Raw genomic sequence first — 27680 nt, forward strand, 5'->3', positions numbered from 1 at the left:
GCCATTCTAGTCTATTTCAGTAAATTCTAGTCCAAATTGGAGTTCGGGCCTGTAGTAAGTTATCAGGCTGTATCTTTTTTTTTTCACTTACAAATAACCCACAAAATACAAATCCTAAAGCAATTGAAATTTTAATTACATGAAAATAGTGGTAAGTAAAAGAGTAATGTTAGTGGTCGACCTAGATGAGAACAAGTAAAACTTTGCCAACTAAACTGTTATGAAAAATGTTGAGAAATTTTTTTTTTTTTTTTTGGTTGAGAAGTGCTACATTAAATCTTAGGTATTAAGTTGTTACTAGTTCTAAATTCAGATTTCAACCAACCACTAAAATTATTTTTTTACTATGATCAATAACAGCTTGTAACAACATGCTACTTAAGTTTCGTTGTAAAAATGTTATTAAAAATATTATGGATATTATATTTCTTTCTCACTTTTTTGTTCTTGTTTTTCGTTTGATAAAAATATTATTTTATTTATTGGCTAATATTTGGTTTTAATTAATACTATTACAATAATAAAAATAATCATATTAGTTAAAATTTGGGGCCTTTTATATACTTGGGTCTCTAGACGACCGCCATAATTACTTATATAGTTCTAAATTGCTCTTTCTAACTTCAAGTACTGGCTCCATACTGTGAACATTAGCAACAAAAGAAAAGCTCCAAATGTAGATAATGTTTACACTAGGCTTGGCAAAAATTATGATAAAGTGGATGATGAATTTTTTTTTTTTTTTTTGAGAAAAATGAATGATGAAATTGTTGTGCATTTAATGGAAGCGAAGCCTACACTATAGTGTACTCTATGCATTTAATGAAAGTGAAGCTGGACCGCTTATCAGGTGGCAAATGCGCTAGCAAGAGGCCACAGTGCGAAGACAAAATACTGTGTATAGCCAAAGTCTTTTGTTTTGTCTTCATGTATATATACTTTTTAGTTAAATGATTTATTATATAATTAAGTGATTTATTTAAATAATTTTATGAATTATATTTTTAATAAAATTTTTATATACGGTCTTATGAAGGGTCACAAAATGAGTTGGAATTCCAACTAGATTTGGAGGAAATATTTATGGGTTAAAAATATACAAAACTTTGCCCTAACCGGCCCCTAAACATGCTTCCTTAAATTTCTAAGCCTTTCCCCACCAAAAAAAAAAAAAATTTTTAATTAAAAAAAATTAATTTTTTAGTTTATATTAATAAAATAGAAATATATTCTCATGGTAGTTGGTGGAAAAGTCACTTCTCAAGGATTTTAGAAGAAAGCACATGAAAGTTTATAGCTATTTTTTTTTTTATATATATAATTTTTACGTATATTTTCATATGTTGAATGTGAACATTTTTTAAGATATAGACATTTTTGCAGCAATTAGGAATATTGTGTAAAATAGTAAAAGGAAAATGTGAAGCTTTAACCAACACACTATGCATTATTAGAGCAATTCTTCCACAAACACACGCACAACCAAAAAAGAAGAAGAAGAAGAAGAAAACAAGCAATTGTTTTACTGTGATGTTAGATGTGGACCAGTTTTATAACAGTATATATAAGTAGGATCGATGCTGGCAGTGGCGGAGCCACTTGATGACCAAGGGGGCCTAGGCCCCCAAACTTTAAAAAAAAAAAAAAAAGATTTTTTCTTAAAATATCTTAAATAATTTGATAATTTTTAAATAATCTTCGTTTTGTCCGCCCATACATGATAATATACATACATATTTAAGAAAGTCTAAAAATAAACATAATTTTCATTTAAATAAAATACAATCTATATATATATATATATATATATATATCAACAAATTACAATAATTAAACATTCATTATCTTTAAAATTAACACATAGGTATTTTAACAATTATCTCAATAAATAAAAGGGAAAAAATTGAGTTATGAAGTATTGTATATTACTATTTTAAATTTCATGCCCAAAAAAAAATTATATATGGCCCCCTCAAAGATAGATTTCTGGCTCTGCCACTAGATGTTGGTGGTGTATTTCAATAGAAAACCTATTTTGCTTAATTGGAAGCATAAATGAGAGTTGGATAAAAACTTTGTCAGTCTTTTGTAGGGTTGTAAAACTTGGTATTAAACTATTTTTTTTTTTTTTTTTTTTCGTAAACAAGTCAAGCTTGTTCATTCTTTTGACACTTGTTTTGTAATCAAGTTGAGCTCCAGAAAATTGTTTTCTTTCTTAACAAATTCATGAACACAGAACCTTAGAAAAAACAATCCAAACGTAAACATGATTCTACATTCCCAAAAAATAGGAGTAAACAAAAGCTTAGCTAAGCGAAGAGGCAACTCATAGCTGTCAACAATTGAAGGAAATTTTTAGCTTGAAGCACATTTCGGCATATAGGTTAATTTGTCAAAACACAAAGTTGACAAAAGTCATCGTGGTTGGTAGAAACTGGAACGACACGAAGTCTTCGACTATTGTAGTCTAGCTAGGCCTTTAATAATGCAAGTATTATCCAAGAAAGCACAATATAAGGTGCAGGGAAAGCACCATTGACCTCAAGTCCTTGGCGTCCTAGTTAAGTTTAGCTGTTTAGGTCTTCCTAAATAATGCAAAATTCGTATATTACTAGTGATGGATGCAACTTCTTTTCCTGTTGAATGAAGACTATCTTACAAAACAACAAACAATAGGGTAATCAAGTAAGAGATGGAGAGGAAAAGGCAGAATGATTAGACTAGTCCTTGAAATACTGACAATCTAAGATAATTTTTAGTCAAAAAAAAAAGTTGACAAAAGTCATCGTGGTTGGTAGAAAATGGAAAGATATGAAGTCTTCGACCATTGTTAGTCTAGCTAGGTCTTCTACAATAATGCAAGGATTATCCAAGAAAGCACAATATAAGGTGCAGGGAAAGCACCATTGACCCCAAGTCCTTGGCGTCTTTCTTAAGTTCAGCTGTTTAGGTCTTCCGAAATAACGCAAAAGTCGTATATTACTAGTGTTGAAGGAAGACTATCTTACCAAAAAAACAAACAAGAGGGTAATTAATTAAGATATAGCAAGGAAAAGGAGAATGATTAGAGTCGTTGAAATACTGACATAGCCTAGCATTTTGATGATTGCATATTCACGTGTTTCTTCTTCTTGGATTTTTATTCCGAAGTTGAATTTTTTTAATTGATCTTTATGTCTGAAAATTTCGAATTTTTCTTCGTGTAATTCTAGTGGACGAAGATTGTGTTTCACATTTTTAGTTTAATTGCTGTTGGTAATTTGATATGTGATTCGTGCAAAGATAGAGAGAGAATTCACCTTCCCCAAGTAAAGCTCAAACAATTATGTTCAAGTGTGTACCTCTATATTGTACCTCTATTATGACGCATATATACTCCCTCAAATGTACAATCCCCTGGCGATGAACAAATTGAATGACATGCCCAAACTATTCAATCTCTTGCTCATTTGTTGTGTTTTTAGCTTTACTTTATCTAAGGATTTAATTGTTATTTTCCATACATAAGATTTCGATCTTTATATCATAAGTTGTCTATAATTGCTTACTATTTTATTTTTAAAAATTCTCAATTGCAATAAATGATCCAAAATTATGATATTATTGTTTGTCCAAGTGTCACATAATTAGTTAAGATCAAATACCATACTTTTGTTCAAGTCAATAGCTTTTTTTTCCTCTTACGTTATTTTTAGAAATCTATTTTAATGAATTTTTCCTTTCTTTTTTGTTGACATTTATGAGATTGACACTTTTTATGTTACCGACTTTTTATGAGTTCCAGTTAGCTCAATTGATAAACTTTCTTATCGTCGAATAAGAGATTTAAAGTTTGATTAAAAAAAAATGTTACTAGTTTTTTGTTTTTTGTTTTTTTTTTTTCTTGAAGGCTTTAATGTTTCTAATTTTTCTTTTTTTAAAAAAAAAAAAGAAAAAGAAAAGAAAAGAAAAAAAAAGATGCTATGTTCAGTAAACACATAAACACATGTCAACATGTGACATGTTCAAGAATTCACAATATGTTCAAAACCAGAAGATAGGCACATCCAATCCTATCCGTTTTAGGAGATTGTAGAAACAAGCACTTCTTTTGTTAGACACTGGTAAGCCCCGCAGAAACCAATTGAATAAGATTTACCTTTGTAAAAGCTTCACTATATATTTATCCATATGGCCAATTTGAGCTGTTTCTTGCACTAGTTATCTTGAACTTGATCTGAACTTCATAGACTCATTACATACTCAATTTGCCAGTTACAAAGTCATGGAATTTGCCAACACTAACACATTGATCTTAACAAAATTTAATGTTATTTTGTTATTTGAATGTTCAATTTAGTGTGTAAAACACCTTGAACGTTTAGACTTCCAAATTACAAATTACCAATTCAAGCTTATTATCAAACAATGTATGTGCGGAATATGAAAGTAAGCTAAAACAGAATTGATAAAACATTCTAAACCAAATAAAACCACAACCATAGCAGAAATTAAATGGCAAAGATTAGGGGAAGAGAGATGCAAACACAAAGACAACACAGTGATGTGTTATCGAAGAGGAAACCGAAGTCCTCGTCGTAAAACCTCTCCGCTGCCCTCCAAGCGGTCAATAAGCCACTAGAGAATGAAGTTGTAATACATGAATAGCAGAAGACCCTCCAACCCTAATCTACTCAGTGTACCTAAGCCCTCTAAGTGCTCCAACAAGGTTACGCCAAACCTTTGTCTTCTTTAGCTTACTAGATTCCGTTATAGCCCGTAGCATCAACCAATATCAATTGGTCCCTTCCTAACTACTTCCTAAGCACCAAATAACCTTCTCACAAATATGGGTATGGTGAGATAATGATTTGGCTAATGTACCTCTCAACGATGATGTAACAATGGAGAGGGTGAGAGTAGAGGAATTTGGAGAATCAAGGATGAAGATTGTGGATGAGTCAATCTTGTTTTTCTCTAGGGTTTCTCTCTCAAAATTCTCTTTGGAAGCTCTCTACAATACGTGGGTATAAGGGGTATCTATACTGGTGTGTGTTTATAATGCGAAAGGTCAGGTTTGTTACAAACAGAGCTATCTGGTGACTTGGCCTTGCGACTTGACTGAGTCGCGAGTTTGAGTCGCGAGCTAACTGCCTGGCCAGACTGGAAGTTTTGTCCTATAGTGCTCCAGCTAGCGTGACTCTTCAGTTCCTCTGCATGCTTCACACGTGTGCCTCCTTTGACGACTTGCAAGCTGCGAACCAGTCGCGAGATCCATTCACGAGGCCCTGCTTGAGTGCACACTTTTGATTTTTTCTTCACACTCTCTCGCACACTACCCTTACATGATTCCCACCTAAATATAGGGTTTCTAAATGCTGAATTACAAGAAAATTGGCACGGAATAAAGCCAACAAAATGGTTGATTAAATTCAACTTTACAATCTCCCCCTTTGGTTATTCTGTAACAAAACTCTAAAACTAACTCTAGATTTAACATGTGAGTTGGGAACAGTTGAACAAAACTATTCCCAACTCTAGAATCTGTATAGCTCTTGAACCATAAGAACATATCTCCTGAAAAACAACAACATAATATGATCATTGTATGTAGAAAACTTGTAATGCATATGGAGCAAGCACAATGCGATCAAGCAATATAGATTAAAGTAATAAAGCATGGCTTGACTAAAAACAATCACTATAAATAGTGACCACAATGAACATTCACATATGGAATAAACATCCGGACATGCAAGCTAATAAGCTCAATGCAAAGTATCATTTGCATGTCCAACACTCAACCAATACAACAACACAAGGTAATTGTATTAAGGATATAAAATCCAATAAGGGCACAAAAGTGATGTACTTAAAGAAAATGCATAATATTTAACAACAAGTACTAAGCTACAAAGTAATGGTACAAAGATAAACACGTCCCCTTTCAAGGATATACACTTCTCTTCTTGTGATGCACTTGGAACATATATACCTGTAACCTGAAACACTTGCACAAAATACATTAAACCCTCAAGGTAAAGCAAGTAATAAAAGGACAAGTATAATGTAACAAGTAAATTGCGATCAAGTAACCATGATGTGAAGTATATAAAAAACTTGATCAAACACCAAAACAGTCATAAACAAAAACAAACAAAACAAAGTTTTCTTATTAACTCAATGTCTTCTCCCCCTTGGTATATGCATCTCCCCTATGGAATATCTCCCCCCTACAAATGTGCACGAGAAATAGAATTTCCTCCCCTAAGAATGTGCACAAGAGTCATATAGTCATATACTTTCCCCCTTTTTGACACGAATAGACAAAGGGTCAAGGAGAAATGAGGCAAGAGATGAAAGTATGAACAAGGAGAATGATGCATGAGGGGTGCAAGATGAATGAGAAATGAAGCTCAAACACAAGACAAAACAAAACGCTACAAAGCATAAGATAAACATGACATGCCAGGATGAAGAAACAAGGTATAGACCAATGCATGACAAGGGTAGCAAAGGTGTGTGTAAGAGGTGACTATGTGCAATGCATGACCAAACCATGGAAAATACACATGTGGGGTAAGGTGTGTTAAATACACAAGCAATGATTCAAACATGTTCCTAATGAGGAAACATGAGAAACCTCAAAGTTTGGTACTCATCGGAGTCCAAACAAGTGAGAAAATGCCTAAGAGGCATTTTATCAAACACATAGCATGCACACTATGAACAACAATGTGAAACAATGCATGAACATCATGAAATCCACCCTTAATACATGTTCTTTTTGCCACAAGGGGCCAACATCCAAAGCAAATCATCAAAAGAAACCAATCCCATACAAAAGTTTGACAAAAAATTAAGTTTCCCCAACCTCTATGATGAAAATCCCAACCAAGAGCACAAAACTTTCCAAAACATAATCTAAGGATCCAAATAATGAAAAGAGTTTAAAATTACCTTAAAAATGTTAATGGAATGAAAAACCATTCAAATTGGTTGGGTTTTGATGTAAAAATATTGAAAGAGGGGTTTAAGAGAGGATGTGAGAGGTTTAAAATAGGTTTCCCACGAAAAGCCTTTTAAAAAGCTATTTCTGGGCATTTCGCGATTGGTGAGTCACGAGCTGAGTCGCGAAAATTTTCGTGACTCGCAAGTGAGTCGTGAAAAACTTTGACACCTGTTTTTCAATACAGAACATGTTTAAACAAAGAAAAACAAAGTAAGCACTAAACATGAACACAAAGAGTGATAAAAATCACTTCCAAATACATATAAAATGATCAAAAATCTTTTTGGATTGATCCATATATAGTTGAGCACACACACATCACATTTAAGCAAGTACAATCGACCAAATGAATAAGACATTCATTGAACATTAGGCATGTGTGTTGTGTGTGTGTATCAAATGTGGAATAGTCTTTAGTTTAGAGTGAAGTTTTAATGATCAATTTAATCAAGTCATACACAACTAGTACTAAGTCAAGTGGTCTATCTCAATTATAGAAATGAACATATATGAGCTCCCACAAGAAAATGATTACATATCTTTGAAGCTTTTTGAAATTTCAAATAGCGTTGAAAACACTATGAACGTTTAGACCCCCAAACAACAAAATACCAATTCAAGCTTTATATCAAACAATGTATGTGCGGAAAATGATAACAAGCTTATATCAGAATTGATAAACAATCTAAACCAATTAAAATCACATCCACAACAGAAATTAAATGGTAAAGATTAAGGGAAGAGAGATGCAAACACAAGGACAACACAATGATGTGTTATCAAAGAGGAAATCGAAGCCCTCGGCGTAAAACCTCACCGCCGCCCTCCAAGCGGTCAATAATCCACTAGAAAATGAAGTTGGGATACATGAACAGTAATAGACCCCCCAAAACTAATCTACCCAGGTACCTAAGCCCTCCAAGCTTCTTGCTCCAACGAGGTTATGCCGAACCTTTGTCTTTTCTAGCTTGTAAATTCCGCTATAAACCATATCATTAATTAATAACCATTGGTCCCTTCCAAACTGCTTCCCTTAGCACCAAAAGACCTTCTCACTGACGTGGGTATGGTGAGAAAAGAATTTGGTTAAGAACCTCTCAAGGATGTATCAATGGAGAGGGTGAGAGTAGAGGAATTTGAAGAGTCTCTAAGTGAAGATTGTGGATGAATCAATCTTGTTTTTCTCTAGGGTTTCTCTCTCAAAATTCTCTCTGGAAGCTCTCTACATTTCGTGGGTATAAGGGGTATTTATACTAGGGTGAGATAGGAATGCGAAGAGTCAGGTTTTTCAAAACAGAGCTAGTTGGCGACTTGGCCTCGCGACTTGGCTGAGTCGCGAGCTCAAGCCGCGAGATAACAAAACAGCCAGGCTGAACTTTTTATCCTGTAGTGCTCCAGCTGGCACGACTGTTCATCTTCTCACACGCTTCACTCGTGTGCTGCATTTGGCGGCTTGCCAGTCGCGAGTCACCCGCGAGTCCTAGCCGCGAAGCCCTGCATCCTTGCACAATCTTGAGCATTTCTTCACACTCTCTCACTCACTACCCTACATGAATCCCACCTAAATACAGGATTTCTAAGTGCTGAAATACAAGCAAATTGGCACGGAATAAAACCAACAAGATGGTTGATAAAATTCAATCTTACACTTTTCATTTGGCTTCTTTACAGTTCATAACATTTGATCATTTTGAATCAATACATTTCATTTTGAGATCGATGTTTGAAATTTTTGATATTTCAATTTGATGAACAAGCCTTTGGCTTTTGGGCATCATACAATTTCAATACAAGTCGCTTTTTCTTTTTCCTAGTTAAATACTAATATGTGCGACAGTTTTTGTAACTCATTATCTCTTTTCATTTTGAGATTTACATTTGTTGAGCTCTTTAAGAAGAAAAAAAAAAGTGTGGGAAGATATATAGGCACAAGTCTATGCAAGTATCAAAACCATCAAGACTATTGACCAATCATTCATGACAAGTTTGAAGATAGATTTACAATAATCACACATAGATTTCAAGATTTTTTCTCATAAAAATAGATGTGCATGCATAACAAGCTAAGCTCGTAAATGCACTACGTCATTAGTATGAAGGCACTATGCCAAACTCACATGTGAAATGTGCTCAAACATATACGATCAAATTTTTTGTATTTTTCACTTTTTATGTGGTTTTGGATTTTTTACTCACACAAAACTAAAATATAAAAGTAAGATCAAAACAAAACAATGCATAAAAAAATGCAAGATGCACAAAATGCATGAAGATATGACATTTAATGCAAGAAGGGTCCTACAAAGATCGAAATAATTAGATCAAGGACCAAAAGAGCAAAAACTCAACTATAGGAACCCTTCCTCATCCAAATGGAACGATTGTTTGGAATGAGTGTCTCATGAGAAGTGAGACGACGGTTGGAAGAATGAGAACCAGAGATGCACATAGTTAAGGAGTTAAGAGCATTAAACATTTTCTTTAACAACATGCTATCTTCACTCAAAACTGATTTACCTTTTTTAGCATACCTTCCAAGAAGCTCAAGTTTCTCTTTTCTTTTGATTCTTTTAAGAGCATGAAACTTAGAGCAATGAGATCTTAGATGACCAAAAGCACCACAATAGTGACAAACAATGTGTTTAGGTCCATTAGGCTTTTTGGGAAGGGATCTAGTAACATGGTTTTGTTCTCTCTTCAACTTAAAACATTGAGGTCTTATATGACCAATCACACCACAATGGTGACAATTTGGAACAAACTTAGATCCATTCAAAACCTTAGGTTGAGACCTAAACGGAGGCTTTGACTTAAGAGCCTTTCTCTCCACCTTTTGATTTCTTTTGTGTGGAGGAACGTACACCGATTTGTCCTTTGAGATAGAACAATAGGCACAAAATCGGGTACCGCAACATGATTGCAACAAATATTATTATCCTTTTTAGCAATAGGTTCAGCAATCAAACACTTGGCATGCATTTTCATAGATTCATTCTCACATTTTAGCTTATCAACAAGCTTGTTAGACAAAACAAGTTTAACATCCAAGTCCATATTCAAACATTCAAAATCTTTCAGCTTTTCAAGAGAATTTTCAGCAAGTTTCTTATATTTCTCAACCAATTTGTTGGATTCATTGAGCTTAGCAATCAAATCACCATTTTTACAAAATAACTTGCTCAAATTCTTTTGAAATTTTTAGCATTTTTCTTAAAAGAGTTTGATGTTAGGAATATCAACAACATCCAAAAATTCATGGAACATAGTATCACAATCATGAGGATTATCACTCATAGAGGCATTTTCACAAACACGTGTCATGTTACATTCTTCAACATCCAAAACATGCATAGAAGCATACAAAGCACTATCCATGACAAATAACACAAGGGGTCAAGGATCACACATAGGTATTTAAACCAAAACAAGTGTTCCCGCTCTGATACCAATTGAATGTTCAATTTAGTGTGTAAAACACCTTGAACGTTTAGACCCCCAAATTACAAATTACCAATTCAAGCTTATTATCAAACAATGTATGTGCAGAATATGAAAGTAAGCTAAAACAGAATTGATAAAACAATCTAAACCAAATAAAACCACAATAACAGCAGAAATTAAATGGCAAAGATTAAGGGAAGAGAGATGCAAACACAAAGGCAACACAGTGATGTGTTATCGAAGAGGAAACCAAAGTCCTCAGCGTAAAACCTCTCCGCCACCCTCCAAATGGTCAATAATCCACTAGGGAATGAAGTTGGGATACATGAACAGCAGAAGACCCTCCAAGCCTAATCTACCTAGTGTACCTAAGCCCTTCAAGTTTCTTACTCCAACGAGGTTACGCCGAACATTTTTCTTTTCTAGCTTACCGAATTCTACTATAGCCCATAGCATCAACCAATATTAATTGGTCCCTTCCTAACTGCTTCCCAAGCACCAAATAACCTTCTCACAGATATGGGTATGGTGAGATAAGAATTTGGCTAATGTACCTCTCAAGGATGTAACAATAGAGAGGGTGAGAGTAGATGAATTTGGAGAATCAAGGATGAAGATTGTGGATGAGTCAATCTTGTTTTTCTCTAGGGTTTTTCTCTCAAACTTCTCTCTTGAAGCTTTCTACAATACATGGTAAGGGGTATTTATACTGGTGTGTGTTTAGAATACGAAAGGACAGGTTTGTTACAAACAAAGCTGTTTGGCTACTTGGCCTTGCAACTTGACTGAGTTGCAAGTCTGAGTCACGAGCTAACTGCCTGGCCAGACTGGAAGTTTTGTCATGTAGTGCTCCAGCTGGCATGACTCTTCAGCTCCTCTGCATGCTTTACACGTGTGCCTTCTTTGGCGACTTGCAAGCCGCGAACCAGTCACGAGATCCAGTTGCAAGGCCCTGCTTGAGTGCACACTTTTGAGTTTTTCTTCACACATTCTCACACACTACCCTTACATGATTCCCACCTAAATACAGGGTTTCTAAATGCTGAATTACAAGCAAATTGGCATGGAATAAATTCAACCTTACATTATTTGATTTTTTCTATTCTAATGGTTCTTTAATATCATCATGTATAGGTGCCATTTGAGCTTGAGCTCATTGGCTTTTTCTTGATCTCTTTGCAACTTCAAAATATACCCATCTAATGACTTTTACCCATCAAATAATGTAAAGCTTGTAGAATCAATGGTATAGGCTAATCATAACTATCACTACAAAAAAAACTGGACCTATAGTGGCGTTTTCTATAAACGCTGCTATAGGCATATTTATAGTTGCGTTTGGAGTATCCTATAGTGGCGTTTTAAAAAATGGGTCTATAGCAACGTTTCCAACGGCCTATAGTGGCTAGTCTTACAAGGCCCTATAGTGGTGTTTGACAAACGCAACTATAGGCATTTATTTTTATTTTATTTTTTCCCGGTTGGGTAGGGCCTATAGTGGCGTTTGCCAAACGCCACTATAGGCATTTGTAAGAGCATGACCTATGGTGGTGTTTGCAAAACGCCACCACAGCCCAAAAAAAAAATTTTTTTGAATAAGTTTCAAAGAAAATTATGGAATATGCCTAGAATATTCTATGGCATATTCCAAAATATTTGAATATGATATAAATAAATTTATTTATTTACTTAAACGTATATATTATTATATATTTATATTTAAATGAGAGATGTTATATCCACAATATTTTCATAATATTTTTACAACAAATCATAGGTGGTTAGTTGTTATTGGTTCAAATTTGAACCTAACACTAAGATTACTTTTTTCCCTTAACAATAACAACCAGTAGTAACTTGCCACTTAAAATTTGTTGTAAAAATATTGTTGACATATCATTTCTCTTTATATATATATATATATATATATATATATGTATAAGAGATGCCACGTCCATAATATTTTCATAACAAATCATAGGTGGTTAGTTGTTATTGGTTCAAATTTGAACTTAACGCTAAGATTACTATTTTGTCCTAACAATAACAATCAATAACAACTTGTCACTAAAAATTTGTTGTAAAAATGTTGTAAAAATATTGTGGATATATCATTATATATATATATATATATACACACATACATACTTATCATTTCTCTTTATATATATATATATATATAAAATTTAAAAAAACATTAAAACCCCCACCTACCCCCACTCTCCCATATCTCCCTTATCTCCACGCCAAGCCTCAAACTTCCTTAATTTCTTTTTTGTTTTTTTGTTTTGTTTTTTCCTTTCTTTCTTTTTCTCCCTTATCTCTCCACGCCAAGTTTTAGACTTCCTTTCTTTCTTTCTTTTTCTTTTTTTCCCTTCTTTTTCTCCCTTGTCTCCACTCCTCCATCTTTCTTCTTTTCTTTTTCTTTCACTATTCTTTCACTTCACCCCTGAATTGATACTTTTCTCTTCTTCTCCATTTTGATTTTATTTCTTTTGTTTTATTTGTGGTGGTGTTAATGTTTGTGGGTTTTGGATTTGCAGATGGTGTTGCAGCTTATTGATTTTGTTCAAATTTGTAGATGGTGTTTGAAGCCATTGGTTGTATGGTTGTAGGTAAGCATTTTTTTTTAAAAAAAAATTTATGATTGTTTTGGTCTATTTATTTTTTGATAATAGTTTTGGTCTATTCCTTGTTTTCTATCAATTTGATGATTTCTTATCAACTTGATGATTTCTTTTTGCAGGTTGGTTTGTGGCGGTTGAATGTGTTGGGGTGGAGTTGTTATTTTTAATTTTTAATTTTTTTAATTTTTGGATGTGAGCATTTTGTGTTTGATTTTGAAATTTTTTAGGTGGGTTTGTGTTTTCATTTTGAATTTGCTGGGATAGATATAGTGTTTGTATTTGGAGTTGATATATATATATATATTTAAAATTTTTGGATGTGAGCATGTTGTGTTTGATTTTGAATTTTTTTAGGTGGGTTTGTGTTTCATTTTGAATTTACTGGGATAGCTATAGTGTTTGTATTTTGTTTTATTTATGTATTTTGTTTTGTTTTGTATCTTTTAATTTAATTAAAATTGTAATATTAATTTAATTACAATCTTAATTCAATTAAAAAAAAAACTTTTTCACGTCAAAAAAAAAATTCTTTTGATTACCAAAAATTAATTTTTGGTAATCAAATTTTTTTGGGTGGTTTTTTTGGCTATAGTGGTGTTTTCCAAACGCCACTATTGTACCGTCACTATAGACCTATAGTGGTGTTTTGACAAACGCGCTATTGCCTTCAAAAAAAAAAAAAAAAAAAAATTGGTCTCTATAGTGGCATTTTTGTAAAACGCCACTATAGCCAAAATGGGCCTATAGTGGTGTTTTTAGTACCTATATAAAACGTTTTCAAATAGCGTCTTAGATATGAAATAAGAGAGCACAATTGACATGCTAAGAGCCTTGTAATTCAACTAGTTGCTACCTTTTTAGTATTTTCAATATAGACATCCAAGATTAAAATCTCTCATACCCTTAACTATCAAAAGAACAAAAAACATTGACTCCAAAGTCTTTGGGCCCTTCTTCGGTTCAGGTTTTTCTTAAACAATGCAAAGCTGAATTTGCTGGGATAGATATAGTGTTTGTATTTGGAGTTGATATATATATATATATTTAAAATTTTTGGATGTGAGCATGTTGTGTTTGATTTTGAATTTTTTTAGGTGGGTTTGTGTTTCATTTTGAATTTACTGGGATAGCTATAGTGTTTGTATTTTGTTTTATTTATGTATTTTGTTTTGTTTTGTATCTTTTAATTTAATTAAAATTGTAATATTAATTTAATTACAATCTTAATTCAATTAAAAAAAAAACTTTTTCACGTCAAAAAAAAAATTCTTTTGATTACCAAAAATTAATTTTTGGTAATCAAATTTTTTTGGGTGGTTTTTTTGGCTATAGTGGTGTTTTCCAAACGCCACTATTGTACCGTCACTATAGACCTATAGTGGTGTTTTGACAAACGCGCTATTGCCTTCAAAAAAAAAAAAAAAAAAAAATTGGTCTCTATAGTGGCATTTTTGTAAAACGCCACTATAGCCAAAATGGGCCTATAGTGGTGTTTTTAGTACCTATATAAAACGTTTTCAAATAGCGTCTTAGATATGAAATAAGAGAGCACAATTGACATGCTAAGAGCCTTGTAATTCAACTAGTTGCTACCTTTTTAGTATTTTCAATATAGACATCCAAGATTAAAATCTCTCATACCCTTAACTATCAAAAGAACAAAAAACATTGACTCCAAAGTCTTTGGGCCCTTCTTCGGTTCAGGTTTTTCTTAAACAATGCAAAGCTCATAAACCAGTGGTATGGGTTAGTCATCACTAAATATTTTCCAAGAAAGTACTAGATACAAAATTGGGAAAACACCATTGATGCTAAAGGCGAAAGAATACATATAATAGGGTTAAGTCAATTAAACTATTTATTGACCAAGAGAAAATGGATCAACTTCTTCCACTTTTTTATTTTATATTAGCAAAATAAAAAGAAGATACCATGATAGTGGGTGGAAAGACACCATTGATGCGAAGTCCTAGTCCAGGTCTCCTCAAATAATGCAAACTTTGGGGTGAAAAAAAAAAAACAGTAGATACTAGTGGATCGATGTAATGTAACTTTTTTGCTTGTTAAAAAAGTGGAAGGTGAAGAGGAAAACGTGAATAAATTAGATCGGAAAAAATAATTTGAAATGAAAAGGCGTTGCATTAAGGAACGCGCTTTGCATTATTAGATCAAATGTGGACCTCTTTATAACAGTATATAATTAGTAGGATGGTGGTGGTCTATTTAGCATAGAATTGCAAATATTAAGATTACATTTAGTATAGTGGGTTCCAGTTAGCTCAACTGGTAAAGTCTCTGATGGTTGTATAAGAGATCTGGGGTTCAATCCCCGCCTACACCAAAAACTGATTGGTGTCTTGGTCTGATGATAAAGAGTTATCATCAGAAGCGGACACCATAATTTGAAACTCTCTCAAAAAAAGATTACATTTAGCATAGAAACAGAAAGGAAACCATTTTTCTTGGCAACAATTCATCGTAAAAGAGACATAAAAATAAAAAATAAAAACACATAATACTTTAATATATAAAACACGCTTAATATACCATATGGTTTTAAGGAACATAGCGATTGATCTCCCCACTCAAAATTATGGAAGTTGAAAACAACGGAGAGGGAAAAAGTCAGGGATGTTATGGACGCTGAAGTGAAAATTGTGGAATCATTAAAAGACTAATAGAAAAATAACAGACATAAAATAATTTAATTTATTAACGAACAAATAATAATGAATTGGATGCTGACATGTGGCTCAACAAGAGCGTAGCAACAGTAAATGCTATGCTTCAGCGTTTAAATATATATAGACTTGTTATATTCTGAGCTAATGACTTACATGTGTTTGGATTGATAATTTTGAATGGGAGGAGGCCAAGCTACTTGGAAGAGGAACCTAATATAAATATATTTTTTTGGACTGAAAATATACTAACTACTTTTTTTTTTTTCAATAAGGTTAGGTGGGGCCGGGTCCCTTTTTGATGCTGATGTGAATTGTTTAATATTAGTATATAATTAGGATGCTGGTGACCTATTTCAACTCAAGATCAATTGGAATCATAATTCAGAGAAGGAAAAAAAAAAATGATGAAGTTGGGACATTATTGGTGGTGGCCGGTGGTCTTAGTTTTGGTTCAATTAGGTATGAATGAATGCTTTGGTTGCTGGGAGCAAGAGAGAATTGCTCTCTTGCAATACAAAGCTTCCACTGTCAACTACACTGATGAATATTATTTTACACATTGGGACTCAATTGACAAAGAGAGTGATTGCTGTGAGTGGGAAAGTGTCAAGTGCAACATCACTACTGGCCATGTAATCCAACTTGCTCTTAATGGTACAATGTCTACAATGTCCCATTGGAGTGAAGAAAGTGGGGGGGGTTGGTACTTTAATGCCTCTCTATTTCTTCCCTTTGAAGAGCTCCAGTACCTCGATTTGAGTGATAATATTATTCCTGGATGGGTCCCAAATGAAGGTACCTAGTTTATATCCTAAGAAAAGTAGGAAGTATTTAATTTGTTGATATTCTAATTTTACCTTTGCATCCTTTTTTTTTTTAAATAGTCGAGAAAAAAATAGTTGTATATTAGGAATCATTTTATACTGTTTTCTGGAAATATATAGTTGCAGATGTGAAAATTGAAGCATCTAAATAACAGGTTTTGAAAGATTCTCTGCGTTGAGCAAGTTCGAGGTACTTCACTTGGAGTATATTGGTTTCAATGACAGCATTCTTTCATCCTTGAGTGGAATTGCTTCCCTCAAGGAACTATATTTGGGGTTCAACAATTTGAATGGATCAATCCGCATCCAAGGTAAGTCTTTCAGGTAAAATCCTCCAACTAATTTGTTTGATCAAAGTAAATTGTTTGAAATTATTTTTTTCTTTTTTACCTTTTCTTTAAAAATAAATGTAGACCACATATTAGTTGCATGTTAAGATTCATTTTGTACTGTTTTATGGGAATATAAAGTCACAGATATGCAAATTGAATAATCTAAATTGCAGGTTTTGAAAGATTCTCTTTGTTGAGCAAGCTGGAGGTGCTTCACTTGGATTATAATAATTTCAATCACAGCATTTTGCAATCCTTAAGTGGTATTGCATCACTCAAGGAACTAGATTTGAGTAATAACAATTTGAATGGATCAATCCATATCAAAGGTAAAACTCTCATTAATTTGCAAATGAATATTATTGGAAGAGTGTTTCATGCACGCTTATTGAGCATGTAACATTTCTTATTTCCCTACTATCAATCAATGATATTTATGCACCTAAATTTCACCCTTTTTTTCCTTAGCTATTTTAAATGAAAAGTATTTATGCAACTGAAGTTCCTTTTTTTCTCCTGATTTTTTTATGTAATTTTTTATTGTAGAATTTAAAGCATTTAGCAACTTGGAGGAGCTTTACCTAAGTCAGAATAATATCCATGACTTCGTGACAACAAAAGGTATATAGGCTGTAAAAATATATGTTCATTGATTCAAATCAAATACTTCTTTTGTATGGTATGCCAAATGAAATTATCATGTCGATGTTTTTGAGATATTTCATTTTGCCCTATAGATTCAAACATCTTAACTAAGCTGCAATTCCTAGACTTGAGTGGGAATGATTTCAATGCACAAGTTCTTGAGTCATTAACTGCCTTCCCATCGTTGAAGACATTAGATCTCTCAAATAACAATTTGGAGGGATCGTTTACTACTAAAGGTAAGTTATACCATTGACATCAAGGTGGCGTTATTTTGCATTTTACTTTTAATCACTGGCATAATAGTAGAAAATCTCTATAAAAACCCTATTCTAAATATCGATAACCAAATTTCTTGAAATTCAATGAGACAAAACTTATTGTCTTTCATAAGAATCATAATCTATTTTCGTCTTGTTAAAATTTTGTATTCAAAATGGTAAAAACACAGACTACACAACGGAGATTTTAATATCGGTTTTTTTTTAGCATACCTTTCTTGGCCTAAATCAACAATCACACAGGAGTTTCAATGTCGTTCTACATTGCCTAGAGCGAGCAATTCAAACTCGTACCATATTCCTACTTTAGTAACCCACAAATAAAATGTTTCTCCAATAGTGTTGCACACGACTAGAATAATTCAAACAAAATCCACGCCCTAAGAGCCTCACAACAATATTACAATAGATTCATATTCTAAATTATATTAATCTAAAAAAAAATACATTATCTATTTTTCTAATGACTTGTAAATAATTGAAGTTCATTTGTCAAATATTATAATACTTATTTAGTATTATAAATTGATCAAATAAATAATTTCTTATCAAATATTTCAAAATAAACTTATAGCATACAAGCACATCAAATGGGACACCAGCTAGATTTTACAAATTGAAGAGTTCAAATAAATAAAAAAATGGTTTTGATATGATTTGTGTAAACAGGAATTTACCTAAATTGGAAGTAACTGTAGGAAAAAAAAAAAAAAAAACGATTTAGATGTCGTAGAAAAACGGGGAAAAAAAAGGTTTAACAACACACTCTTAAAATAAGACTGAGATCTTCAAGGCAAAGCATCATCTCTAGTTGAAATAAATTAATTTCATAATTTGAATTAAATTCTAAAGTATGAAAGTATATGGACTGCCACATTACATTACATGATAGTCTATACACTATTATTAGATAAAATAAAATTACTTTCTTTCAAAGAATCTTAGTTATGGAAGTGGTCTTGGCAACTTTAACACTTCTGTGTGGTATCTTAATAATTTTGAGCAATTAGTACTAATTTATGCTCTACCATATTAATTAGTACTAATTTAAGCTTTCTACTTTTGTTTTAGAGTTGAGCAAACTAAACAATCTTGAGCAGTTGAAGTTGGATTGTTCATCGATTGATAAAAGTCTTCTTCATAAAATTGGAGTCATGACTTCTCTTAACGTATTGACAGTGGGAAATTGTGGACTGAATGGCACCTAATAAATATTTATCACAATGATATTGCTTCAAATAATTACAATAGTAGAACCTAATAAATATTTATCACATTATACAGGCTGGTGTGAACTTAAAAAGCTCCAAGAGATATACCTCAGCAGCAATAATTTTGAAGGGAGACTACCTTCATGTATGGCAAACTTGACATCACTCCGGGTGTTGGATCTCTCGAACAATCACTTCAATGGGAACATTGCCCAGACTCCACTATCAAGTTTGACATCACTTGAGTACCTTTCTTTCTCTGATAACAACTTCTCGATCCCATCCACATTTTCCTTCCTTTTCAACCTCTCAAATCTTAAGATCCTATTAAGTGATAACATTATATTAGCTTTGGAACCTGACTGCCTTACTTGGATTCCAACCTTCCAATTAAAGGTTTTCAGTTTGTCAAATTGTTCATCTAACATTCACAATAGGACACTTCCCAGAATTCTTCATTACCAATATGATTTGCGAGATATTGTTCTCTCTCACAACAAGTTGGTTGGGCAGTTCCCTAACTGGTTGTTAGAGAACAATACAAGATTGGAGATTTTTATCATAAATAATAACTCTTTCATGGGGCCTTTTATGGTGCCATATGATATTCATCCCAACATGTTGAGCATAGATATTTCAGATAATTACTTACACGGTCCAATTCCCACAAACCTCGGTTTAATTTTTCCAAATTTAGAATCTTTAAAAATGTCAAGAAATGAATTTGAAGGCAATATTCCTTCTTCTTTTGGGAATTTGGTTTTCTTACAGAGTCTAGACTTGTCTGAGAATCATTTCTCAGGAACCATACCAATGCATTTCATAATGGGTTGCTACAATTTAATATTACTCAAATTATCAAACAATAGCTTTAGTGGCCAAATATTTCCTACCAATTCTAATTGGACTAATCTGAGATATTTACAGTTGGAAAACAATCACTTTTCAGGCACACTTCCAACATGGATAGGGAACATGACATCTTTAGATGATATTGTTATGGCCAAAAATCATTTTGAAGGTCCTATTCCAATTGAGTTATGCAAACTCATTGATCTTAGATTTCTTGACCTTTCTGACAACAATCTTTTTGGCTCTGTTCCATCTTGCTTCAATTCCTCAAGTATCATATTTTTTCAATTAAATAAAAATTGCTTGAGCGGTCCAATTCCAAGTTCTTTCCAAAACAACTCCAATCTACTTACACTGAATCTTCGAGATAACCATCTAATTGGAAACATTCCCAATTGGATTGGTAGCCTCTCATCATTGAGAATTTTGCTCTTGAAAGCGAATCATTTAGGAGGTCAAATTCCAATTCAAGTATGCCTTTTGCAGAATTTAAACATTTTGGATCTTTCCTACAATAAATTTTCAGGTCTAATTCCTCATTGCTTGAGTAACATTACTTTTAATGCATCCGCCCATTATCCTTCTTTAAGTGGTGTACAATCGGTGGAAGGTCAATTAAGGAGTTTGTCATTAAATTTGAACACAAAGTCAAATATTATCAAATATCTCCCTGATGATATATCTTCGTTTGATATATTTGGGGATGTTGAAGAAGAAGTAGAGTTCACAACAAAATCTAGAACTTACTCCTACAAGGGTGACATCCTCGAATACATGTTTGGAATTGACCTCTCGTGCAACAACCTAGCAGGTAAAATCCCACTGGAACTTGGTAGGACGAGCAGCAACATTCGTGCATTGAACTTGTCACACAACAATCTATCTGGACCAATCCCAGTAACATTCTCAAATCTAAATCAAATAGAAAGTCTAGATCTTTCCTACAATAATTTGAATGGTGAAATTCCACCTCAGTTGACCGAAATGACCTCTCTAGCGGTCTTCATTGTGGCACACAACAACTTATCAGGAACAACACCTGACAGAAAAAATCAATTCATTACTTTTGATGAAAGCAGTTATGAGGGGAACCCTCTCCTATGTGGACCTCCATTACATAATAGTTGCACCAAAATAAGACCACCATCTACAATATTAGTGGACATTGAGGGGGAAGGTGGTAGTTTCATGGACATGAGTGTCTTCTACATAAGCTTTGTGGTGGCTTACATAACTATCCTGTTGGGAATTCTTGTAGTTCTCTACATAAATCCATACTGGCGTAGGGTGTGGTTTAACCTAATTGAAGTGTGCATTGACACTTGCTACTGCTTTTTTGTGGTTCATTACCATAAGTTGTTCAATTTTAGCCTTGCATAGCCTTGTATTGCTACTATTTTGTTGTGGTTTATTACTGTAAGTTGTTTAATTTCAGACTAGCATAGCCTTGCATTTTAATGATTACATGTATGTGTCTCTTCTGTTGGATTTTGAATCTAAAGATTGAATTTTAATACTATGTTGTGCAAAATTTGTGTTTGCTATGTAATTTTAAAAAGACTAAGATTGTATTTTTGCATTGTTGCTTTAATTGAATATGAGAGTTATTCAAAGATAGAGAAATACAGCTACCCCCAAGGGGCTAGGAGTCTAGCCATGAAGTGCCATGTAACGGAAAGAAAATCTTAAATCTTGCAAATTATTTCAAAATATTTTCTTGATAGGCCAAGAATGTATTAACCCCTTTGGTAACTTAATCAATTAATTTAGCCAAGTGAAATTAATCAGAATCAATTACATGCAATAAGCGTGGTAACACAAACAAATCACCAATTAAACTAAATGCAGCGGAAAATAAATTTGACATGGGTAATTTGTTTATGAATGGGGAAAACCACCGAGGCAAAACCCTACCGGGTGAATTTAAGGTCACCACTCCTGAGAATCCACTATTATCAAAGCAAGTGGTTACAAGTAAAAGAATCCCAGTATCTAATACCAACCTACAGTTGAACCCTTACCCCAATACCTAATTGGACTTGTAATGTAGTGACAATCTCTCATTTCAATGCACGGCTCCTAGTATGTGACTAACCAATCAAAGCACGGATCCAAGTATGCGACTAACACACCAACTTGAGGAAGATGTTGGCTGCAAAGTTCTTCAGTTCATCCAAACGATGAAAATCAAGAAGCTCCTTGGTTACAAAACCCTTGGCGCAAAGACGCAGCAGCTTCTACAAGGAATATGATGAACTAGGGCAAATTGTCTCTGGTCACAATATGCATGAACAATGACTTTGCATCAAGTTGCATCACCTTTGACAACCCTTAAAATAATTCTTATATATGTCTAGGGTTGTGAGAAAAGAAACCCTATACAAATACACTTGGATATGCGTGAAAACAAATTTGGAAATCTGAATTTCGTAATTCTCGATAGATACTATTTCTGTCGAGAAGCTGTCGAACACAAGCATTAAACCTCGATAGATATTATCTGTCGAGCTTTAATGAACAACACTTCTTCACTTGTTTCTTGGACAGATTTGTATGGCTTCAATACTAGACTTGAACTCTTGTTCCTTAAAGTACTAAACCCATCCTTGATCTACCCAATTACAAGTAAAGTGCATTTTGTCAAAGGATTAGCCAATTTTACATAACATATATTCTAATAAGTTTCACATATGTCCTAACAATCTCCTCCTTTGGCAAACCGTGAGAAAACCATAAAAAACAAATGAAATATGAGAGAAGCCATAAATCACTAAACTCATAATCACTTGTTGAATACAATAAAATCTAATCCTAACACAAACTTTTGAAAAACTTTGCAAGAAGAGAGTTCATGGCATGATAGATTTTGACATCCTGTCTTTCTAAAACACTTTAAACAAAACTCATCAAGGCATCTTAGTGTGAAATAGAAATAAAGGATTGCATACAATAAAGAAACATGTGTATAAATAGAGAAAAGAAACAACACATGGAGAGATAGGTGAATAACAACATACATCATCATATATATAAATGAGAAATATAAGTACAATGTATGTTATCAATAAATGGTCACAAGACCGGTGTACAAAAGGATAATGTAACTACAAGGAAAGAAAAGAAAAGTACATAAATCCTCACTACATCCCTCAAAAATAGAAGACACTCCCCCTATCAAAAATTATAAAGTTGTGATTTACAACTATGTTTTATGTTGGCTTTATTCTATGACAAAATGTGTTGTATTTGCTTTAATTTTGTTCCTTGTATTTTGTGAGACTTTATTGTATTGGTTTTAGTATCAAGTTAGTGAAGAATCAAGCATGAAATGAAGAATCAGTGCAGTTTCGTAATTGGCTCGCGAGTAGCTCGCAAGAAGGAATCCCGCAAAAAGGGCAAGTGAAAAGCACATGCTAGAAGCTGAAGAGTCATGCCAGGCTGTCAATTTCACAAATGTCTCAAAGGTAAGGCTTTCCTGCGAAGTACTCACGAAATGTTTTGCCTGGAGGATTTTAAGAGTGACTTTCTTACCCTTCACCCATACTCTATATACCCTCATTTCTCACAAAAGTATAGGAGGCTATTCAAGAGGCTATTCAGAGAGAAAAACCCTAGATAGGTTTTCTACAACACACACACCCATCTTTTAGAGAGAGAGCTACTCATCCTTAGTGAGAAATCATTGTTACCTCTTCTCTTTCCCTCTCCCATTGTCATACCTTAAGAGGATATTTGTACCCAAACACAATCCACACCTTTTCAGAGTGTAGAGAGTGTTTTGGAGCTTGGGAAGTTTTGGGGATTTTCCAAAAGAAGCCGGTGAGGCTTGGTGGATGCAATTGGGCATATTGTGGGATTCAGAAAGCTAGTAAAGACAAGAATCCAAAAAATTCCGTTGGTAGCAGGAGCTTGGAGGGCTCAAGTACATTGGGTAGACTAGGCTTGAAAGGTCTTTTGTTATTCGTGTACTCCAACTTGTTCACTAGTGGATCGATTTCGACTTGGAGGGTCGTGGAGAGGTTTTTTGCCAAGTTCTTCGGTTTCCTCTTCAATAACACATCTTGGTGTTATCTTGTATTTGCATCTCTCTTCCCTTACTCTTGTGCTCTACTTTTATTTTTTGTTGTTCATGTTTATGCACTAGAGTAGTATTGGTTCATTGTGCACATTTACTCTTGTTCCGCACTTTAATTAAGAGTAAAAGCAACCTAGCCGTAATTTTTAGTTGGGGGTCTAAACAAGCTATTGTGTTTTCACACAAATCCGAGCTTTCAAAAATGTCCTATGCTAACTCTCCCCTTAAATACATGACTACTCTTATCCCAAAACAACTCCCCCTTTGTAAGGTTGAATTTATTCAATCATGTGTTGACTTTATTTCGTACCAAGTTTGCTTGTAATTTAGCAATTAGATACCCTGTATTTAGGTGGGAACTATTTAAGGGTAGTGTGTGAGAGAGTGTGAAGAAATCTCAAGAAGTGTGCAATTCAAGGGAGTCTCGCGACTAGATCTCACAATTGGCAAGTCGCCAGAATGGCACACGTGTGAAGCATGCAGGGGGAGCTAAAGGGTCACACTAGCTGGAGCACTACAGGACAAAACTTCCAGTCTAGCCAGACAGTTAGCTCCTGACTCAAACTCGCAACTCGTTCCAGTCGCAAGGTCGAGTCGCCAGAATGTCCTGTTTGGTTGAAACTGACTTTTCGCATTCCTCATACACCCTACTATAAATACCCTTATACCCACAAAACGTAGAGAGCTTCTAGAGAGAATTTTGAGAGAGAAACCCTAAAGAAAAACAAGATTAACTCATCCACAATCTTCATCCTTTGATTCTCTAAATTCCTCTACTCGCACCCTATCCATTGACATATCCTTGAAACGTACATTTAGCCAAATCCTTATCTCACCATACCCATATCAGTGAGGAGGTATTCTGGTACTTAAGAAGTAGTTCAGAAGGGACCAATTCATTTTGGTTGATGCAATGGGCTTATTGCGGGATCCGGTAAGCTAGAGAAGACAAGGTTTGGTGTAACCCTGTTGGAGCAAGAAGCTTGGAGGGCTTAGGTGCACTGGGTAGATTAGGCTTGGAGGGTCTTCTGCTATTCATTTATCTCAACTTCATTCTCTAGTGGATTATTGACCACTTGGACGGTGGCAGAGAGGTTTTACACTGAGTACTTCGGTTTCCTCTTCAATAACACATCGCCGTGTTATCTTTGTGTTTGCATCTTTCTTCCCTTTCTCTTTACCTTTTAATTATTGCTGTGTTTGTGATTAAATATGGTTTAGAGTTTGTTACCAATTTGGTTAAAGCTTATATTTCATTTTCCGCACATATATTATTTGATTATAAGCTTGTGTTGCTAATTTTAAATTTGGGGTTCTAAACGTTTATTGGTGTTTTACACACTATTTAAACTTTCAATTGGTATCAGAGCAGGTGCACTTGCTGTGGTTTAATTACCTAAGTGCGATCCTAGACCCCTTTTGAGATGGATTAATCTCAATCGCTCAATGCTCCCCCATATTTTGATGGAAGCAACTACACATTTTGGAAAGTCTGTATGAGGGCATTCCTATGTTCTATTGATGAGAGTTTTTGGGATGTTGTAGATATTGGATGGACTAGGCCGGAGGCTGCCAAATCCACATGGGATAAGGTAGCTCTTGCAGCAGCTAATGCTAATAGCAAAGCTCTAAATGCTATTTTCTGTGGTGTTTCCCTAGATGAATTTCACAGGATTTCTCACGTTACAATTGCCAAGGAGGCATGGCAAATATTGGAAACGACCTATGAAGGCACCAAAAAGGTGAAGGACACCAAGTTGCAAATGCTAACCACACGCTTCGAGGAGTTGAAGATGAGTGAAGACGAGTCATTTGACTCATTTTATGGGAAGCCAAATGAAGTGGTTATTGGGAAATTCAACTTGTGTGAAAAGATGGAGGACTCCAAGATTGTGAGGAGGATCCTACGATCATTGCTGGAGAGCGTCCGTGCAAAGGTTACTACCATCGAAGAAAGCAAGGACCTTGATGAGATCAATGTTCAAGAATTTATTGGCTCACTTCAAACCTATGAGCTATCTCTACCATCACAAAGGAAGAGCAAATCTCTTTCTCTAAAGACAATCAATGAGAGGGTGGATGCTCAAGACTCATCGGATGAGGATGAAGTCAAAAAGGATGTGGGGTATCTTGTGAAGAACTTTCGAAAGTTCTTGAAGTTCAAAAAGAATGGAAAGTTTGCTGAGAAGGGAAAATTCCCAAATTCTTGGAAGGAGAAAAAGGAATTTAAAAAGAAAGATGGGAAGGATTCTTAATCCTCTCAAGGAATCACATGCTATGAATGCAACGATCATGGACATCTTAAGAAGAAGTGTCCCAACTATTTGAGAGGGAAGGGTAAAGTGTATGCCACTACTCTTAGTGACACTGACTCCTCTAATTCAGACTCAAAAGAAAGCTGTGATGGAGAGGGAAACTACTCAGCATTCATGACCATTACTTTCGTGGAATCTTGGGATGATTTAAGTGTGTTAGTGGAGGAGATTGGTGAGCACAATGAATTGGAGTCAATAGGGATAGTAGAGGAATCCAATGATGAGGAAGATGAAAGAACAGTGGGACTGCAAGAAACCTACAATTCCCTCCTTGAGAAGATCGGTGAATATGCAAAAGTGGCTAAAGTAGCCATTAAGAAAATGAAGAGAGCAGAGCAAGATTATAGAAGTCTTCTAGTGCGGTACAAGGAGACTAAGTGTGAAATTGAGACGTTGAATAGAGAGATAACCGAAGCCTATTCGAAGATCAAATTCCTTGAGCTTGAGGTGATTCAAGCTAATGCTAAAGTAGAGCGGGTTTCCTCCAAGAAGCTTGATGATGTGCTTGCTCATAAAAAACCTTTCTCCGATAAAAGTGGATTGGGATACATCGGAGAAAGCAGTTCGAGTGCCAATATGTCCAAGGATATGAAGTTTGTGAAAGCTAAGGAACTAATGTTAGAAATTACTATTGTTAAGAAAGTGAAGGTAGAGAAGAAGAGGAATGTGACAGACTAAAGGATTTTGACAAAGCCTCCTAATCAATCAATGGTCAAACCTAAGACTAAAGGGAAATCACTTCCAAAATCACAAAGAGATCCGAGAACTCAACATTTCTGCCATCATTGTGGAATTCAAGGACACACCAGACCTAATTGCCTTAAGATTCAAGCATTAAAGAATGCAAGTGCTCAAAGGTCAAGAGGACCAAGACATGGCAAAGGGAATTGGACTGCTGAGAAATCAAAAAGTTAAGAAGGTGATCCCGAAGTGAGGGATGTGATGAAAATGATTGAAGCATTCACCACCTGCTTGACAAGCTTCACTAAAAGGTTTGAAAAGCTTCACCAAAAGGTTTGAAAGTCACAACAATAGTACCCAATCCTCTAGGGATATCACCCCAAACGCACGTGTCGTGTGGGTGAAGAAGGGTACACATGCATAAGCATTACAACATGTCTATACATAAATACTTCCTATGTTTTGTGACATTGTTTGGTTGTGTGTGCATTGGTATCACTTAAGCATGTTTTGAGAACTTTTGTTTGCTTGCTATTTGCTGTAAATGTTTTTACATTTTTTTTTTATCAATCTGTACTTGCTTTTGTGTCAAAAATCCAAAAACACATAAAAAGTAGAAAATCCAAAAAGTTTGATCGGCATTATTGTGTTTTGTCACACGCATGTTTTGCCCTGTACCTTTGAACAAATGGCTTTGTGCATTTACGAGCGTAGCTTGTTC

The 27680-nt window shown here is 34.3% G+C and overlaps 1 protein-coding gene across 1 annotated transcript; it reads left to right on the top strand.

Annotated features, from left to right (window-relative positions):
- Positions 1-16128: 16128 nt before the first annotated feature.
- LOC111989606 (cuscuta receptor 1) lies at positions 16129-21430 on the top strand. The gene is made up of 6 exons (XM_065761846.1): positions 16129-16538; positions 16723-16878; positions 17073-17228; positions 17446-17520; positions 17637-17783; positions 19110-21430. Exons 1-6 carry the CDS (start codon positions 16145-16147, stop codon positions 21266-21268), a joined length of 3087 nt encoding a protein of 1028 aa, XP_065617918.1. The 5' UTR covers positions 16129-16144; the 3' UTR covers positions 21269-21430.
- The last annotated feature ends 6250 nt before the right edge of the window (positions 21431-27680 follow it).

Source organism: Quercus suber, unplaced genomic scaffold, assembly GCF_002906115.3.
Source record: "Quercus suber isolate HL8 unplaced genomic scaffold, Cork oak 2.0 scaffold_431, whole genome shotgun sequence".
NCBI lineage: Eukaryota > Viridiplantae > Streptophyta > Magnoliopsida > Fagales > Fagaceae > Quercus > Quercus suber.

Bases quoted from the DNA above. Each gene is read 5' to 3' on its own strand.
- LOC111989606 (XM_065761846.1), top strand. From the start codon at position 16,145: ATGATGAAGTTGGGACATTATTGGTGGTGGCCGGTGGTCTTAGTTTTG. The intron at 16,879-17,072 runs GTAAGTCTTTCA...TCTAAATTGCAG, and splicing joins TGGATCAATCCGCATCCAAG to GTTTTGAAAGATTCTCTTTG. The intron at 17,784-19,109 runs GTAAGTTATACC...CACATTATACAG, and splicing joins GGGATCGTTTACTACTAAAG to GCTGGTGTGAACTTAAAAAG.